Here is a 19,035-nt window from a genome sequence, read left to right on the forward strand (position 1 = left end):
AACCACCAGTAACTGTCATTTCCATACAACATTTCTTTAAGGTATTCATATATGTTCATGAAATCTAAACCTTCTAAATAAATTTATAGGTGATAATTTTAGAAAATGCTCATTCATGCAATTTGGTACAAGATGTATTATTAAATTTAAAAATATGCCAAAGCTGGAGAAATTAAAATTTCTTAATTTTGTATTCCAATTTGATTTTTTTAAAAAAAGAAAATAATTGTAAATATTTTAAAACATTAATATGAAAAGATACGATGGCCTCAGTGTGTATATTTTCCTCTGAGAGTAATTTCTCCATTTATTTTTTATCTACAGAGGCTGCATATAGAGTATGCCTTCAACGTACGCTTCTTAATTTTATGTGTACAACATTAAGATTTACTTGAAATACCATCAATTTTAATTTTTGACATCTATAATTTTGATTGTTATCGTCTTAGTTATTCTCTTGTGATTGAAATTTAATAAACTTCATGAAGATGTTTAACTGTTACCCTGGGGGAAAGGGATATAAATCTCACCATTATAAAAGCAACAACAATGAAAGAAACTCATAGGGCGTGACACGTGATAGGTAGTAACTACATTAAGCTTGATTTGGATTGAGATAGTTTGTGCTAAGCCTAATTTTTAAAAGCCATTTCATGATGGAGTGTCTCCCATAAATCACACGTCTACCCTTTCGTGTCTTCTAGGTGTCTGGCCGTCGGAGGAGGTCCTGGCTTACTACTGCCTCAAGCACAGGGATGTTTTCAGGTACAGAGCTTCACTTACAAGATCCATGTTTAGCTCATCATGTTTAGTGAATCTGCACATTGAAAACAGCCTTGTTTACAGTCTTCCAATTAAATTGTTAGAAACCAAGAAAAAGGGAAAAAAAGTTCACCAGGAACACATGTTGCTTCTGAAAAGAAATCTGCATTGCCTTTGGGTACTAATACTGCACAGCAAGCTTTTTGCTATATGTCAAAGGCTTTTGATTTCCACTGAAGGCATTTTATTTCACTTTGATTTGGGGGAAACAAAAGTGAAGCTCCAATCAATCCTTACTGATTGTGAAGGCTGAAAAGAAATAACAACAACAACAACAACAAAAACCCACAATAAAAACGTTCTTTAAACTTCTGCTGGGGAAGCCTCTACAGAATATTTGATAAATAAACACCTCATGGCTATTATTTAAAGATGCCATCCCACCCCTAGTTTTAAAGGTATTTTTATGTGCTTGACAATATGTATTTGTGAAATATAAATTACTATTACAGATTCATGCTACAGAAATAAGTGTTTTCAAGTGTTATGCATTATAGATCAACCTGTGCGTGGGATTTAGGAAAAAGAAAAAAAAATTCCTTTTATTTAAAAATTCTAAAGATGTTTGGTAGACCCAGAAAATATAGGTTTCTTGTTTTAATTCTTATTTTATTTTATAAAAGTCATCCAATATATACTTCCTGAACCAGCCCATTATGATTCCCGACAAGCCATTAGTGATCACGGTGTGTGTTTTAACAATATATACTTACAAGATTGGGTCAATAATATGTATTTTTTGATGCTTGAAGGGTCCATATTTACCAACCAGTCTATAATTACTTTGAACAAACTAAAGACTCATTGAGTGCATTTCCAGATATGAATATCCTCTTTTGGCTTCTTCTCCCTTTTCTCTCCCCCCACTCCCTTTTAATTTTGCTTTTTTTCTCCTCTTGAGGTAATAAGCTTCCCGAACTGGGAAGAAGAAACAATCTTAAGAATCTAAGCATATAAAATAAGAACAGGGCAATTTTGAATTTGGGCTGCAGAGCTGCCCTGGAAGTCTGGCATTTGCTCATCTCGCTGTGCTTAAGCTTGACTGGAGCTCCAATCAGCGAGCAGTGGGCCAGGGCGAGAATGTCACACGTTGAGGGCTGATATTTAGGCACAAAGGGGAAGGTAAGTGCAGAATGGCACACTAGACTGTGAGCTTTAACTCTGAGCGGCTTTACTTTGGAGCGGTGAAGCCAGAGCCCAGTCATTACTTCAGTCTGGGTCTGTGGCTTAACCGTATTATGTCCCTGCATTGTTTATTCGCTGTGTTGTGTTGGGGTCAATTGTGATTTAAGTGTTAATTGCTAAATGCTCTTTGTGTAATTGTGCTTTATGGGGGTGGTTCAGCTTTCCAAAATCTATGTTTGTTTGAGATTTTTTTTTTAAATTCAGGATTGCATCTATTTGTGTGTGTTGTATGTGACTATAATATAGGTATATACACACTCACATATATTCTTCATTTACTTGTCTAACTGTTTTTGAAGGCATGAATGTGGATTAACAGTGTTATCCTTTCCTAACAATTATCTTTCGTTACTCTAGCTAGTTTAGTTCTAAAAGACAGCGCCATTGACAAGGGAAAAAAAGGGAACCTTCTCAGATTTTTCAGCTCAGCGGTGGTAATGTTGCAGTGAACACTAATGAGGGAACCCCCACTGATTTGCCTGCTTTGTGACTTTTCTATTTCATAATTATTTTTAAAACGCAAAACGACATGAGGTAGCCTAGTCATGTCTCCACAACTTCCTGGTAGCGCCGTTCTTACTGCAGATGGCAATTTGTTCTTGTAACATATATATCTCTCTGACCATTTTCATCTAATTTGTATGGGTTCTACCATTTCTTTTCTCTCTTTCAGGGACCTTGCTGTGTGTGAGCTAGGGGGTGGCATGACATGCTTGGCTGGGCTCATGGTAGGTCTTTTCTCAATTCCAATCCCATTCAGAGGGAGGAACAAAAGGAAAAATGTTCCAGGGCCTCCAACTGCTGGGTCAGAGAACCGTCAACAGCATCAGCTGCGGTCAAGCTGCCGGGTCTTGAGAGACCTTCTAGATTGACTTACTTTCGGATCATATTGATTTTATGGTTGCCTCGATGAGCAGAAACATTTTACCCCAGTGTAGTCAATATCGCTTGTTGTGACATTCCAGGCCTCGCACAGTCTTTCTTTGCCATAGCGAAAGCATTTTTTTTTTTTTTCAGATTATAGTCCCATTTGCTAAGATACAGGAATAGCCCGGCGAATCACAGTTGGAGCACCATGATATAGCTGCTAATGTTTTGCCTGCATTATTACACCAACAAACATGATCCAGAGCGCTCAGTAATTAGATTCTTTTGAATTAGATTGGCCATTCAGGAACGTCGTTCCCCATTCTCTGGGTTCTGAGTCATGTATTCAGGAGATATTATGTAGCAGCACAGTGCATTAGACAAGTTTTTATGTCTCTACAAATAAAAGCATATTGTTACACTGATTGGCATTTGACAAACCTGTCGCTCTTATACAATGTGTCGAGGTTACAGCCCAATGTGCGAGCATGTCAAAGCTCACAAAAAAATTACCCTCACAAAGCCATCTGCCTGCAATGCAAAGTTATATGAAGGGCATCAGGCAGTCAGACAGAAGCAGGCTGAAAGGCAGAGTGACAGCCTTGTATGATGGCTCTACTAGATAAACAGAAGCCCACAAATGAAAGCCTCTCAGAATACCATCATCCGCTGTCACAATGCAATTACCGAACAGAATGATAGCAAGATAGAGGCTCCCGCAAATGGAATGATAAAAGTATTGACTGATTTGATTGAATGATTAAAATAATGCAGACATAAAATGAAAAAAGATTGAAGATTGTTACAGAGAAATAGGTGAGGAAGCATGATACTGAAGGGTTGTCACTCCTGTCTTCACTTCCACACAGACAAGCATATTTGCTCATTGTTTGCTGTGCTCCTTTTTTTTCTTTCTTCTTCTTCTTCTTTTTTTTTTTTCAGGTTGCTATTTCTGCAGATGTCAAAGAAGTTCTGTTAACTGATGGGAATGAAAAGGCCATCAGAAGTATCCTTATTCAGATAGAAAATGGGTTTGTTGTGCTCATTCCTTTTTCCCGGCTGAGTAACAATTGATATAAAGAAAGACAGCATGGGGTATTAAAAAAGAGTCCCCCCCACACACACCATCAGTAATTAAGAAAAAGTAGAAATATATGAATTCGTCGCATAGGACTACATGGGTTTTTTTTTTCCTTCAGATAGATTTTTATAGACCCTTCTCATTAAAAGATCCTGTGTTTGTGAGCCTCTCAAGGCAGTAAGAAAATTTATTTCACAATCATGTTCAAGCACACTTCTTGCTCTTTTATTTTCATTAAGACTTGCCAGCATTAAATAAGTTATGTAATATTTATTTAATGGGTATTGCTTGCAAATATTAACTTCCAGCATCAGGCTTGTTATTACCACTTCTGCAATTGTTATTATACATACCAGGTAATATCGTACCTATTCTAATTGCCAAGGAGTTACCTATATCCCCACTGGAAACAGCTATCAGTTCTCCATTATTTCCTTTTATTTAGGATTATAAAAGCTATCTCCCTTTTTTTCTACTATGCTATTACAGTTCAAACCCCATTATATTAGATTATGCTTTACTAATATGTACACAGAGTTCATGAAAATTGAACTGTACTTTAACTAAGAAAGCAAGCATAATTTGTGGCTACTTTAGCAGTCAAGCTGATTTGCTCAGGGGCAGTTAACAGCCGTTAGAAATTGAGAGGAAAAGTGGAAGATGTTTGCTTTGATTTCTTTCTTCCTCTCTCTCTCTCTTGTTTTTTTTTTTTTTTTTTTTTGGTGTGCCTTACATTACATGATGAGGGAAGCAGCCTACTTATTTGAATTGTAGGCCCCTAAAATGCCAACGCAACTTGGGATTTTTTGCCGCATCTTACATAAAACCTATTTTTGATTCTCCTTTTCTACTTCCGTTCTATAATTTTTTTTTTTAAATAAAATTTGCTGCAGCTCCATCAGGCTGCTCGCGGAGGAGGAAGGAGGAACAAGAAGCACAGTAGCTAATATTGTTCAGTGGCACTTGTGTGCTCTACAGAGCCCCACCCAGCTAATTGCCTGACAGACCTAAAAAAAAATTCAGGAAGGAAAAACAGCCAATCACAATCTTGGCCTTTCACACAAGGGAAAGAGATCACAAAAGGTGCTTCCTTTTTTAAAATGCAGGATTTTAATCATAATCTTGAGACTGTCGCAAGTTTTTCAAAATATTCCTGAAGATGAGCTGATGTTGTTTCATTCATTCTGCTTTATTCTGAGTTATTCTGTGCATGTATCATTTCACTCTGCTCCTCCTCCTTCTGTCAGAGAACACAGAGAGCAAGAGGAAGCTCAGGTATGCCAGTTCAGCCCCAAAGGATTTTTTTTTTTTTTTTGCAGGGAGAGAAAAGCAGGAATATTGAACATGAATAGATTATTTTAGCCACAGAAACTTTCAGATTGTGCCCAGTAACCTGAGATTTTTTTTTCTTTTTTCCCCTCAAGTCAGCAGGTGTCTTATTTAAAAAGCATCAGAAACCAATTAGAACTTTTATCAAACTATGGGAAGCATCTGCAGTTAGTATGTAATTTTAATTGTACTAAAATTATTATTGAGCTAAACTACAGAGCTTCCAGAGAAGGGAAGCAATGCTAATGTCATTAATTACCGCACCTTTGCTTTAAACAGCAAAGATGCCATGCCAGCTCTTGAAATCAGAGAGGAAATCTCAGATTCTGCATTCACTCTGCCGGCCTTTCAAAGAAATGATTGGTACAGCCCCCTCCCAAGAAAATGGATTTTTAACATTTGGTCCTCAGAAGCTCAGCCCTGAGAGTGCTTTATTGTGCTGGGTTTTACAATGGGTTTAATATAGCGGGGTGCCAAAGGGCAGGAGGGGAAGAACTTTACAATGTAGATAAAGTAGGTCCTTTCAGGATGCAGACCAAAACTGGTCGTGTGTTTTATTTCATCTCTTAGGACTTTCCTGATAGAATTCAGTTTTTTCATGCAGTTGTTCTATGTTTGTGTGCCTTTTTCTGTTGTAACTAGATCTAATTTTTTTAATTAACAGAAAAAAGCATGCATAAAGCCTTAAAATTGGCAATGTGTTTTTCCTGCTTTTAATACTAATGTTGTTCTTGATTTGCTAACAGAGCCGACAATGGGCATCCGTCGTAATCTGTTTTACTGAGTGAGGTTAATATTAGTGAATCCCCCCCACCATTTGTGTGCCCACTTTCTGTAAGAATAACTAATTCACTGAATCACATACTATTGATGCATATAGATAGAAACAAACTCATTTAAAAATTACTGTTTACATCTTTCCTTTAAAATTTTAGGAAGCCTAAATTATACAGCAGTTGTAGGATATTATCCAAAAAATTACTTTCTAAAAAGTAAAAGTGGATGTCAACAGAAAAGGGGGGGGGGACATTGCCAGAAGCCAGAAAATCTCTAAGCAAAGCTGCTAATTATTCTTAATGGGCAAGATGAGCACATTAAGAAACAAATGAATACATCAGTGAAATGTAATTGAAAATCGACCTGGCAATCACACATCACATCTGAGTATTGGCCTGTATGTTATTCTCATCATTTTAAAAATTATTTTTGTTGTTCTTGGCTTCTAAATTTAATGAATTCAACTGAATCTTACTTCCGAGTCTCTTAAGCTTCCAAGATTCTGATTTTTACCGTTTTTTAATGAAAAAAAAAAATAGAATTTTCTATTATTTCTCTTTAATCTTATTATTGCTATTTGTAATGTGTGAGGCAATGAATGGTTAGTCTTGAATCTTTATATCACAGAAGCATGTCAACCAGTTGTAAGGTTATTTATTGTCTTCCTAAAATGTATCAAATGGATTGGCTACATCTTCTAGAACTCTCTATCTGACCCTGGAAAGCTAGGTGTTGATCTGAGGTTTATTAAACAGAGATATCTGAAAATAGATTAGGACTTGAAATAAAATGAATTTTCTAAGTTTCACATATTTACTTGGACTCACGGGTCGGTTTCCCTGAGGTTCTTCTTGGTCCTTAAAACTTTGTCCCTAGGTTTAGCCCAGAGCTACCTACTCAAGAGCTGCCTCCCTACAGATTTCATTGTACCTGTACCCCAAGAGAAGAATGTATCCTAAAACAATGTGAAATGCATTCCTTTTTCTTTGGCACTTCCCCTTTAGTGCAGTAAAGAAAGAAATTTACAGGTACCCACATGTAAGACTACCCAGTAAGGTCTGTGGCTGGTGATGACAGTGACATAAGAATAGAGAAATAGGATGCTGAGTTATTATTGGTGCTAAGCCTTTAACAACTCATAATGAATAAAAGTAGAACACCTAGAGATGAGCAGCCCTCTCTGGCTGCAGTCACTAACTCACCCAGTGCAACATTCTTATTAAAATCTAGCATGTTATCTGCAGAATATTCCAATATTTGGCTACGCATTTCTCTGTGCTCTTGACCCAAGCATATAATCTCCATGGTATGCATCAGTCTACATCATAATTTGAGCTCAGAATTCTTCAACAACAGGTAAATCTTTGCTTTCTAAAGGAAATATTCCTGGCTTACTGTTATTTTATTTAACAGGATCTCTGACTTGTAATCAACAAGCAAAGCTTCATATAGAATGTGCAGCCTGTGCTGGAGAACTTGGAAATCCCAGGCCATTATCTGGGTCAAGGCCCTTTTGACTCCAGTTGTACTTCTATCTACTAGATGCTTCATAAGTAAGCTCTACATGCCTTACCTTGGTAGGAGTTCCACAAATATCTTTTAAAATTATATTAAAAATAATTCATCTAGTATTAATTGCATGCCCTTTCAGGTGCTAAAGATATAGCTAGAGATAGTAGTCAAGATAGAGCTAGTTTCTATCCATGTAGGACACAGATTTTGCCATAGCTAGAGCATATTTATACATATGAAAGACACCAAAAAAACTACAGGACAGAAGTTCTTTGATTCCTTCCATTTATTTCAATACCACAACATAAATGTTCACATAATTAGTTCTGAGCAATAGGAACAAAAAATGAAGCTTAACTTCCAAACTACATTTTAGTTACTATCACTAGTCTCTTCATCTTACCAAACTTTTGCCTGAATTATTTTTTAAAAGACTATGAATTGACATTAATTAGGCACCTACTATGTGCTTATCATATGGCACACCCCATTAGGTCTATAAAATAGGTATCATTGTTTCTGTTTTTAGAGACAGAGTGCAGAGAGGTTGATTTACCCAAGGTCACACAGCCACTGAGTATCAAAACCAGCACTAGAAGATAGGTTTATTTCACTTTGAGGCTTTGTTTTCCCCAGTAAATCATTCTATTTCACCAAAAACAAGAGCGATTAGGTGTCAATGAGTTTCCTCAGTACCTTGGAAAAAAAGGCCTCTCATGTGTAAACATATAGTCATTCTCTCAATTCACTGGAGTAATAAGTATGTTTAAGAACAGTGTGCAGGATGGGGGATACAGTTTAGTGGTAGTGTTCTTGCCTAGTATGCATGAGGCCATGTGTTTGATCCCCAGCGGGCGCGCGCACATACACACACACACTCACACACAAATTATCAATAAAGGATCTAAGGATATATAATACTATAGTGCTGGGCATGGTGGCATACATACCCTTAATCCCAGCAACTCAGGAGGCTGAGGCAGGAATATTAAAAGTTTGAGGCCAACCTCAACAACTTGGCATGTCCCTGTCTCAAAATAAAAAATAAAAAGGGCTGGGGATGTTGCTCAGTGGTTAAGCATCCCTGAGCCAAAAAAAGAATAGTTTGCAGAGCTGGAACCCATGGTGCACACTGTGATCCCAGCGATTTGGGAAACTGAAGCAGGAAGATCATAAGTTGGTTTAATCAATCCCCAGTACCACACACACACACACACACACACACACACACAAAAGATAGAAAGAAAAGATAATAGTTTGCAGCCTTAAGTCAGCAAATATTGCCACATTGGACATTTAAAAAAATATTTAAAGATCAAAATTAATAGGATTTACATTATGATCTCATCATTTTTTACCCTTTCATGTCCCTTCCTTGGGAAAAAAAAAAAAAACAAGAAAGTAATACTTTGCGAATCACAGTGTTATTATTTTTGGAATATTTGCTTTCTTAAAGAATAATGCCAACTCTAAAAATATATGTACACACTAATACATACAATAACCACTAATTACAGGGAGAGGCTAATATTTTCACAGTACTACACACATACACACACACATACATATATATACACACACATATATGATATAAATATATCATACATATAGAATTTGCTTAAATAACTCTTTTATTTTATATGTATTTGCTATTAAATGCAAATACATGTTTTAAGACTAAAAATCAATTGAAACAAAACTTAAATGGAGCCCCACTGCTAAACTGTGCTTTGAGAAGAAAATCAAGAGAGAGAAGTCTGGTTTCCTCTGACATGAGCACACGTCCCGCAGCTCTGGAAGTTCAGTTGCCCAGACAAGGGGACTGAGGTGATTGCTCTGTATCCACTTAATCAGAAATCACATTAAGGCTTTCTTTGCACCAGCCCCTCCCACTGGAGTCTTCTGGAAGGTGGGTGCCGTTCCAAGAACATGATTTGGTTCGTTGTGTTGAACACTATCCTGGCCATATTGACTCGATTTGATTGGATTCCCTTTATTACCCTGAGGTGACACAGAGGGATGATAAAATCTATTATTGGACACAGTGCCATCCGGAAGAGCCATCAAAATCTGACCTAAAATAAAGGGTGGGGAGTAGCAGAATGTTAGAATTTATCTCTTAAGGTAATATTTCAAAATACTATTGCCATTTTTTTTTCTCTTGGGGCTTATTTTAATATTAAAAAAACACACCTCCTAAACCACAAAATAGATTTCCTGCCCAGTTCTAAAAATAAAGCAACCTAAATACTGCTGTGAATTTTTTTCATTAAAAAAATCGCTTCTAGCATATAAATACATATGCTTGCTTCAGCCTGACCACCTGCAGTCACAGGTTTATAAATTGTATAAAAGTATATAGTGTTAAGATGTTTACTAAAAATTTATTAATAGGTTTTCTGAGTTATATAATTTAACTTCCCTGTGACTATTTTATAAAAAGTATTACCTCCACTAACAAAATAATATGTTTTGCTTGATAGATTAGTCATGTACTCATATGCCGCTACAGGTGTACCAGGCACATTATGGCATGTGGTTGGATGCCATGGAAACGCTGAGGAGGGTGTGGCCAGAGTGTGGGGGAACTTAAAAAAAAAACAGTTGTCAGTTGACTCTTTACTAATTTTGTTCTTCTCAGAATAAAGATGTCAGCTGTCCTTTCCAGCAAGACATTTCATTTAGAAGACTTTCCTGAAATACTTTCTTCCCAAAATAGACAGAGCTGTAGGCCTATGTGTCATTTTAGTTAATCAAAACAAGTAGGCAAATTAGTCTCCTTTATTTTTTTAATGAATGTAATTTAACGGTATTTAATTTGCATACAGCAAAGTTCACCCAGGAAAGAAAAAAAAGTCTGCATTATGGCACTTTTGTAACCCTCAACAAAGCCCTTCATTAGGAGACCTAATTGATTTTTCCTACCCACTCCTGGGGAAGAAAGCTATCACAGTACCTGCTCATTCACTCCAAGAAGAAATGGGTGTGCCTGGTGGTTCAAGCAGAGATTTGGGTTAAAAAGTCCTGGGGCTCTGTTCTTGCAGGGAGATCTTGGCCAATGCTTGCTTCGAGCATTCAGGAAATCTTTTTCTGAGCAATAGGGGAACGTCACTTGTCTGCTTGGTGTCCTCCCCATGGGCCCAATTTAGTTTAGCTTGCAGCCTTCACTGGAATTATTTTTATTTCTTGTTTATTTAGACCTGCCTCATTCTAAAAGAGGGGCTTTGAGGCTTCTTATGGAAACATATGGAATATACTCTATAAAATAAATGAGAAAGCGAGGACACTTGAAAATTAGAAAGCTGGGAAAACATGGCGAACATAAAATCAGTCCAGAAAATACATGCCCCAGGAGCACTTCTGTAAGGACTTAATGAGCTTCCGATATGCCCGGGGGCCGGAGCAAAGACAGGGAGAGCAGCAGTTGTAAGATTTATAGTGCCCAGAAGTGGAGGCAAAGTCAGTTGATCTGAAGTCCAGCTTTTCCTGTTGGACCCTCAGAGAGGTGGCTCTGTTTGAGGTGATGAATCAGCTCCTCAACACACTCTTCAATAAACATGGCTGTTTTGTACAAGTCCTTCCACACCGTAGATGGCCAATGGCCAGAGTTAGATCGACTTTCTTCTGTAGTAATTAATTTCCTTTCAAAATGCTCTCAAAGATGCTCCGAACCTTTCTCCCCTTCTTCTCATTTCTTCCCAAGACTCTCCCAGTCGCTCATCCCCACTCCCCCTGCAAGTGTTTCAGAGACTGGAAATACTTCAAGTTGGAAAGTGTCAGAAGGCTGGCATTGCCCTCCCCACTAACCTAAAGTCACTCACCTTTAAAAATCAAGCAGGGCATGGCACCTATGCGGCAGTCACTCTCCACTAGCCTCTCTGTTCTGGGCCTTGCTATGATGCTCCCAGGATATACATTTCACAGGTGACAAAACTGCAGCCCAGGAATTAAAAGATCTTGTGTGTGGTAAGTAAGTACATCAGGGCTACCCTGTGCGCTCTGCCTCGTCTCTTCATCGTGCTATTCCCATCGTGATAAGAAGGTGCTGTGGGCTTTATTTCCCAGTCGGTTGAAAACCACTGCACAAGTTTCCTTAACTGTCCTACAGATGTGAGAGACATCATCACAAGGAATCAGAAGGCTGGTATGTTCAAGACTCAGAACATTTCAAGCAGGTAAGGCACATTTCTATATTAAAACACTCCAGCTTGTCAAAATATACCCTACTGTCATATATATATATATATAACAAATAAAAAAGAAAAAAAAGAAGTAATGCACCTGTGACTGAAACTGCTTTACTTGATATTGTGGATGATTATTTCAAATAATAAGAGCTAACCTTTATGGAGTACTTACCATGTGTCAGGCACTGTTCTAAGCACTTTACAAGCATTATCCCATGAGAACCCTATGAAGAAGGCAAACACTCATTATACCCAACTAATAGATGAGAAAACTGAAGATAAGTATATTAAACATTGGGTTGAGATGATACAATATGAATTTGGAGAAGCTCAGCCTGGGACATTCTTAAGTGGCTCTATTTCAGTGCTTTTCATCCTGGGACCAATTTTGTTCCCTGGGAGATTTTGATATTCTCTGGAGACATTTTGCCATGACTTGGGGCAGGAGAGAGACTGCTGCTTCTGGCATCTGCTGGGGAGAGACCAGGATTATTATCACTGAACATCTTCTGTGCACAGAGCAGTCCTCCCGACAAAGAAGTATCTGGCCTAAGACATCAGCAGGGCTGAGGTTGAGAAACCTTGCTCTATTTTGTGATATTAAAGTAGTCTAGGTCTTCATTGCCTTTTAGAGTCTATTAATTCTTTTGCAAACTAAGAGAAATGCTTGCCCTCGACCAGAACAATGCTGTGTTCTGTGATGTTACATTTAATTCTAGCCCTATTGGAATGGACCTAGAAGCAATGAGTAAGCATTTAGTAGTTTTCATATGAGGTAACTATATTAGTGCGTTTTTCCTTTATGCATTTAAATATTTACTTTATTAGAAGAGCAATTCCATTCTTAATTATTTTGTTTTTACTCTTAATCATTTTAAGTTTTCCTTTTGCTGAGGATACTCCCCACCTCAAATGCCCAAATTGAAAAATAACAAGAAAAAAGTTGAATGAACAGCTCCAATACTTAAAAACCAAAGTGGTGGACAGATTGGTATGAGGTTATGTAATGATAATAATTTTTTTCTTTTGTATTTGGTAAGTGCAACAAAGTGTCTTTAGATATAGTTTCAAATCCTGCATTAGAATGTTCTGAGTAGGCCATCGGCACAGGGGGCAGTATGCACTACATTTCTTAGAAAATTGAACAAACAAATCTGTTTTCCACAAACCTCAGGCAGGTTCAGAGAAAGAGAGTCTGCCATTACCGGTGTGTTCCTAATTTTTAGGACAGTCTTTCTCCACAGGAAGATTGTCATACCCTTCTGAAGAGGACTTCATTTTGGGACATGATTTTCAACCTGGTCTTTTAGTTATCAATCAAAAGTGCATTTTCTATGTCGTCCTCATTTACATTTATTTAATGCTTAAGGTCATTTGTGATCATTTGAGTGTATTTCAGCATATGGAATCAGGGAATAATAGATTTCAGCTTCATGCTGTGAAGAGAGATTGTGTTTTTACAAGACACAATGTTGTTTACTGGGTGTTAATAATCACTAATTAATAAACATATCTAGACTTCTAAAATGCTGCATTTTAAGGAACAAAAATGTCAAGTGTTTATGCAATACAATAGTATTTTCTATCATCTCTTCATAAAATAATTAAGTTACAAAAAGAAGCAAAATTTGTTCAGCCCAGGACAGATCCCAGATGCTGAATATGTGGCCTTTGTTTCTATTTTTCTGTTCTCAAAAATGCTATTTCTAAGTACAGTGTTCTAATGTCTATATATCAATAGTCATATAAGAACCTCTAAGATGAGTGGTTTTGTTTTTTATTTTTCCATCTTAATCTTATGCTAATTGTGGCCAGATTCTTCGCTTTTAACCACTGCAAGCATTTTATCCAAAGTCTACTAAAGCATGTGCCAGAAAACAGGTGGATGTGTGAGCCCTTGAATGCCTTGATCTTACAGTAAGGAGCTACTTGACCACTTAACCTTTAACCCTCAGCAGCTGAAAGAAACTGCCAACCAGCAATGTAATAATCAACCTCGCCCTTCTAGCCACTGCTTTCCCACCCATAACCAGTACAATGTGACGAGAGTATTAGTTCCGTGAGAGAAGAAATAAAAGGGAACCATTCACAAAAGAGCTAAGATATAGTTCAATATTCTTTTTTAGTGCCTCAGTGCGTATGCAGAATTTCTCCTCCAAATTGGAGGTGTGGAATAACAGTAGCGACAGATAACTAAGAGGTATTTACCATAGCTACAAAGCCCACACGTGAGCCAAATATTTCTGCTATTAAAAAGCACTTCAAAGCTTGACATGAAGTTTGTAACAGCTGAATGTCTCCTGTGACTTCATTTGTGAAGACAATGTAAAAACCGAAAGGAAAGTCATGATATGAGAACCGTGAACCTAAGAAACTGTGTTTTTGGAAAGGAATGAGAGGAAGCCCAGAAATTTGGCACCCCACACTCCCATTCCCCTACTCAGAGAGTGTTCTCAGTGACTTATGATTTGGATAAGTGCCCCCGAAAGGCCCATATGCTAAAGGTTTAGACACCAGCCTGCTGTACTATTGGGAGGTAGTGGACCCTTCAGATGTTGAGGCCTTACGGAAGGAAGTTAGGTCATTGGGGACATGCCCTTGAAGTGGGCATTGGGACCCCAGCCTCTTTTGGTCTCTCTTTGCTTTCTGGCCACCATGAGATGAGCAGTTTCCTTTGCCATGTGCTCCAACCACAATGTATTGCCTTTCTATAGCCCCCAAAGCAACAGGCTGACTGTGAACTGAAACCTTCAAAACTGAGCCAAAATAAACCTTTCCTCTTTGTAAATTTATTACCTCAGGTATTTTGTCATAGTAATAGAAAGCTGACCAACATAGTAACTATCAGTGTTTCTCCTGCCACTGACTTCTTCCTAACTCTTATGAAGGGGCAGACCCAGGTTGTTGTAGGGCCTGAAACTTAATTTAAGGCTCCTTTTTAGAAGGGTGGATTTGAATGTAACCTACTTTGGTGAATTTACAAGAATATTCAACCACGTGAATACATTATTAGGGCTCCTGGGAAGGGGTCTTTGCCAAGTGAGGTGCTCTGATATAAGCTTAATTAGCCTTGTAGTAAGTCCACCCTGCTCTCCTAAATACTACCATCCTTGCCCAGAGTAACTCTCTTCTCTTACATACCATACTTGCTTGCTTCCTCTGGTCCATTTTAATCCCAGTCTGATTATGGCTAAATATAAAAGACATATTTGTGAAAGCCTGGAAGCCATAGCCCTGGCTAGAGCTAGGATGCAGATGTACAGAGTATTCTATGCATTACATCTCAAAGATCTTAGTGCACCATTTGATGGTTCACTTGTTTATCCATCCATGCAGCCATCCATTCATTTAGCAAATATGTCCAAGGCACTTGTCTTTGGGAACCTAAATATGGAGTTATTGAGAATAGTTCTTGAACAAAGGAAACTGTACTACCAAATATAGCTAGAGATTAATGAAAGAGCAAGGATATTTACAGCATCTCAATTGTTGGGTTTATCTGAAGCTGTCTTCAAAATTATGATTGTCTGTTTAACAAAGAACCATTTGGAGCTTTTGACGTCTACATGTTTCTAGGTCTTCCAGAATTAGCAAACAACGTCATTCTCTGGTTAATATTAGTGAAAAGTTGGTTTTTCCTTTTTAAAACTATTAAATGTACCTTGAATTACATTATTATTTTTAAAAATCCTTCTTAAATTTACTTTGCTGCAATGTTGAAAGTGAGATTTACTTAGGCATTTATCTTTGTGTGAAAGTTGCTATTAAGCTCTGATAAACTATCAATTTTAGTAAACTCTGGAACTTATTTTAAAACTTTTATAATGCAGATTTTTTTTTTCATTTATTTTTTTGGTGGTGCTGGGAATTGAACCCAGGGCCTTGTGCATGCGAGGCAAGCACTCTACCAACTGAGCTATATATCCCCAGCTCCAGATTTTACCTTTATGTGGGCCTCCCAGGATTGGCCTCTTGCTCCCATTGCCCTATTGCTGTTTGAGATTCATGTCTTTTCTGAGTCTCAATTTCCTTTAGAGGTCAAGTTGGGGATGTGGAAAATGATTTTTATAATGTATATCCCAACCAAGAGGGATCCAGTTGGCTGCTTTTTCCAAGCCTTCTGCATCTGCTCATCCAATCTGTTATGGTTTGGATGTGAGGTATCCCCCGGAAGTTCAGTGTGAGACAATGCAAGAAAGTTCAGAGGAGAAATGATTGGATGGTGGAAGTCTTAACCCAATCAGTGAACTAATCCTCTGATAGAGATTAACTGGTAACTGAAGTTGTAGGGTGTGGCTGAGGAGGTGGGAATTGGGGGTGTAGCTTTGGGGTATGAAGACCTCTTTCTGCTTCCTGATCATCCTGTGAGCTGCTCTTCCACCAGGATGGAGCTGGCTGTATAGGGACAGAGACCTCTGAAACTGTGAGCCCTCAAATAAACTTTTCCTCTTCTACAAGTGTGCTGGTTGTGTCCTTTAGTCCCAGCAGCAAAAATGCTGACTAAACACCATCTGTCCCCCACTGTTCCCCAACCTCCGTCTTCTCCTTCAGTCACCCTGGTCTCCTGTGTTAGCTTCTATCACTGTAACAAATTTTCTGAGATGATTAACTTACAAAGAAAACGAAAAGATTTATTTTGGCTCACAGTTTTGGAGATCCCACTCCAAGATCGTGTGGACCTGTTGCTTTGGGTCTCGGGTGGATGTGTCCAGGGGCATTGGCAGAGAGCACATAGCGGAACAAACTGCTCACCTCATGGCCAGGAAGCAAAAAATAGAGAAGGGAGAGGCCAGGATCCCACAATTCCTTTCAAAGATACACTCCCAGTGACCTCTTAAAGGTCCCAACTCTTGAAGGTTGCGCCATTTTCCAATAGCACCATCCCTGGGACAAAGCCTGTAACACATAGACCCTGGGGACACTTGTCCACACCCTAGAACCTCCTCACTCCTCCCAACACATTTGGTCTTTCCTGGTCTTTCTCAGTCTTGTTCCCCTCCTCTCATCCATCTAAATCCTGATGGGATGGCTCAACTACCATCTTCCCCTGCCTTCCGAGACCATTTCAGCCTCCCCGGATCTCTTCTTTAACTTCTGTTGGTCTTAGAATAGCACAACAGTTTAACAAGGCCTATTCTCTTAATCGTTCAAAGCTTGTTGGCTTCGTTTCTGTGTTTATTGGTTCGTTCACTCGTTGATAAATTTGTTGACCCCGTTCTGATTGCCAAGAAGGGTTCCAGGTGCTGGGGATCTAGCAGTGAACAAGACCAAAGAAGTCCAAGCCTTCCTGGAGTTGACATCCTAGGGGCGGGGAAGAGATCATTTTCTTGAAGCAAGAGTTCTATTTAGTGCATTTTTGTATCCTTTGAAGAAATTAGTACACTTGATCCCTAGTATTTGAAAGCATTTAAAATTTGTATTTGGAGCACATTTGGGGATCCATCAGGCTTAGGGAAGCAAACAATTTTTAGTAGTAGAGAGTGAAGCTGTGGAGAGTCAGACATCAGTTTCTACATCAGATTGCTGACTTTCACTCAAGACTGGCTTCTCAGGCATGCGCGTGGAGTGACTGTCGACAAACTGACAGTGTGAGTAGGCATTTATCTGTTCTTTGTCAGGTTGAAGAGGAAGGTTAGTAGAAGGTAACCAAGATAAGGAAGCTGAGGACTCTCTTAAAGAAATTTCCTGATAAAGTACACCTGTTAGTGAGTTTTGCTAGAATGACGGAAACAGAATCTTGAGAACTGCTGAGAATTCTAGAGATGCTACTGTCCTGTCTCCTGCTGTTGCTATCTTGGATATGAGAAAATGAAATCATTATGTATACTTTCTATTCTAACACAGCATTGTTGATTTGCTTGACAAGTTTATAGAAGGGCTCATGTCCTTACTGTTTAAGGGTTTGCACTGAAGAGACCAACTCACATAGGAATGTTACCCAGTCTCAGATATTTTGATATCATTCTCCTTTTTGCATTAAAAATGAGCCAGATGTTAAATTTGGGGACACTATTTTTAGGGTCCCTGTGAAACTGCAGTAAATTAAAAATTAAGGCCTTTTTTTCTAGGCTAACATTGTACCGACTCCGGACTATCAGATCTCTCCTCTTAACCAAAGTCAAAATCTCACTACCAAAATTAGGCCAAGTTCTGTATTAGTAGACAGCTGTGCATGTCAGGCTACTGCATTTTTTTCAGAGAAAAAAATCTTTCCCCTTCCCAGAATTTTATTTCACAGAAGTTTCATATCAATAAAAAATGCACCTTTAAAAAAACACATTTATTTTTTAGTTGTAGTTGGACACTGTACCTTTATTTTATGTATTTATGTTTATATGGTGCTAAGGATCAAACCCAGGGCCTTGAACATGCTAGGCAAGTGCTCTGCCACTGAGCCACGACCCCAGCCCCAATAAAAATGCACTTTCCATGGAGTTCTTCCCTTAAAAATGGCCAGGGACAATCCTTTTTTTTTCCCACCCAGGGGTGCTCTACCATTGTGCTATATTCTCAGCCCCTTTTTAAATTTTTATTTGGAGATAATATTTTGCTAAGTTGTCTGAGCTGGCCTTGAATTTCCAATCCTCCTACCTCAGCCTCCCAAGTAGCTGGGATTATTGATGTGTACCAACATGCCTAGCTGTTCAGGGGCAATCTTAAGAACAAAAACAAACAAAAAACAATTTTGGAGAATATCCACATCATAATCCTTTATTAAATAATTTTTACCTTAATAATGGACATTATTTTTGTGGTAATTTGCTGTTACAAACAATGCAGTGATAGACACCTATGCATATATGACATATTTGCAACTGTATCTACAGGGCACATTTTCAGGAGTAAATATTATTTCCTTTTTTTTTTTTTTTTTAGTTTTAGGTAGACACAACATCTTTATTTTAATGTGGTGTTGAGGAGCGAACCCAGTGCCTCATGTGTGCCGGGTGAGCATTCTACCTCTGAGTCACAGCCCCATATTATTTATTTCTATGGCTTTACAAAATTGTATAATTTACTGAAATTTTGAAATATATTTTCATATCTGTTAAAACTAATTCTTTGATATTATTCTTTCTTTTCATAATTTTCTAAAATTCTATTAGTATTTTTATTGTATGCCATTTTCATTGTGATTGAAATCTCACTGTAAATTGATTTGCTAAGCCTTGATATTTTTAAAACTTTCAGTCTTGCTATACAAAAACAAGGTATTGCCAGTTGCCATGGTACATGCCTATAATCCAAGCTACTGAGGCCTCCTAAAACCAGTCT

The 19,035-nt window shown here is 38.1% G+C and overlaps 1 protein-coding gene across 1 annotated transcript in view; it reads left to right on the plus strand.

Moving 5' to 3' along the window:
• The window catches only part of Camkmt (calmodulin-lysine N-methyltransferase), a 374,703-nt gene that overhangs the window by 311,128 nt on the left and 44,540 nt on the right, over positions 1–19,035 (plus strand). The window contains exons 4-7 of the mRNA XM_027934266.2: positions 705–765; positions 2,681–2,735; positions 3,817–3,880; positions 11,682–11,748. Coding sequence (XP_027790067.1) covers positions 705–765; positions 2,681–2,735; positions 3,817–3,880; positions 11,682–11,748 — 247 coding nt within the window. The remainder of the gene's footprint in view (positions 1–704; positions 766–2,680; positions 2,736–3,816; positions 3,881–11,681; positions 11,749–19,035) is intronic.

This window comes from Marmota flaviventris, chromosome 14 (genome assembly GCF_047511675.1).
Source record: "Marmota flaviventris isolate mMarFla1 chromosome 14, mMarFla1.hap1, whole genome shotgun sequence".
Taxonomy (NCBI): domain Eukaryota; kingdom Metazoa; phylum Chordata; class Mammalia; order Rodentia; family Sciuridae; genus Marmota; species Marmota flaviventris.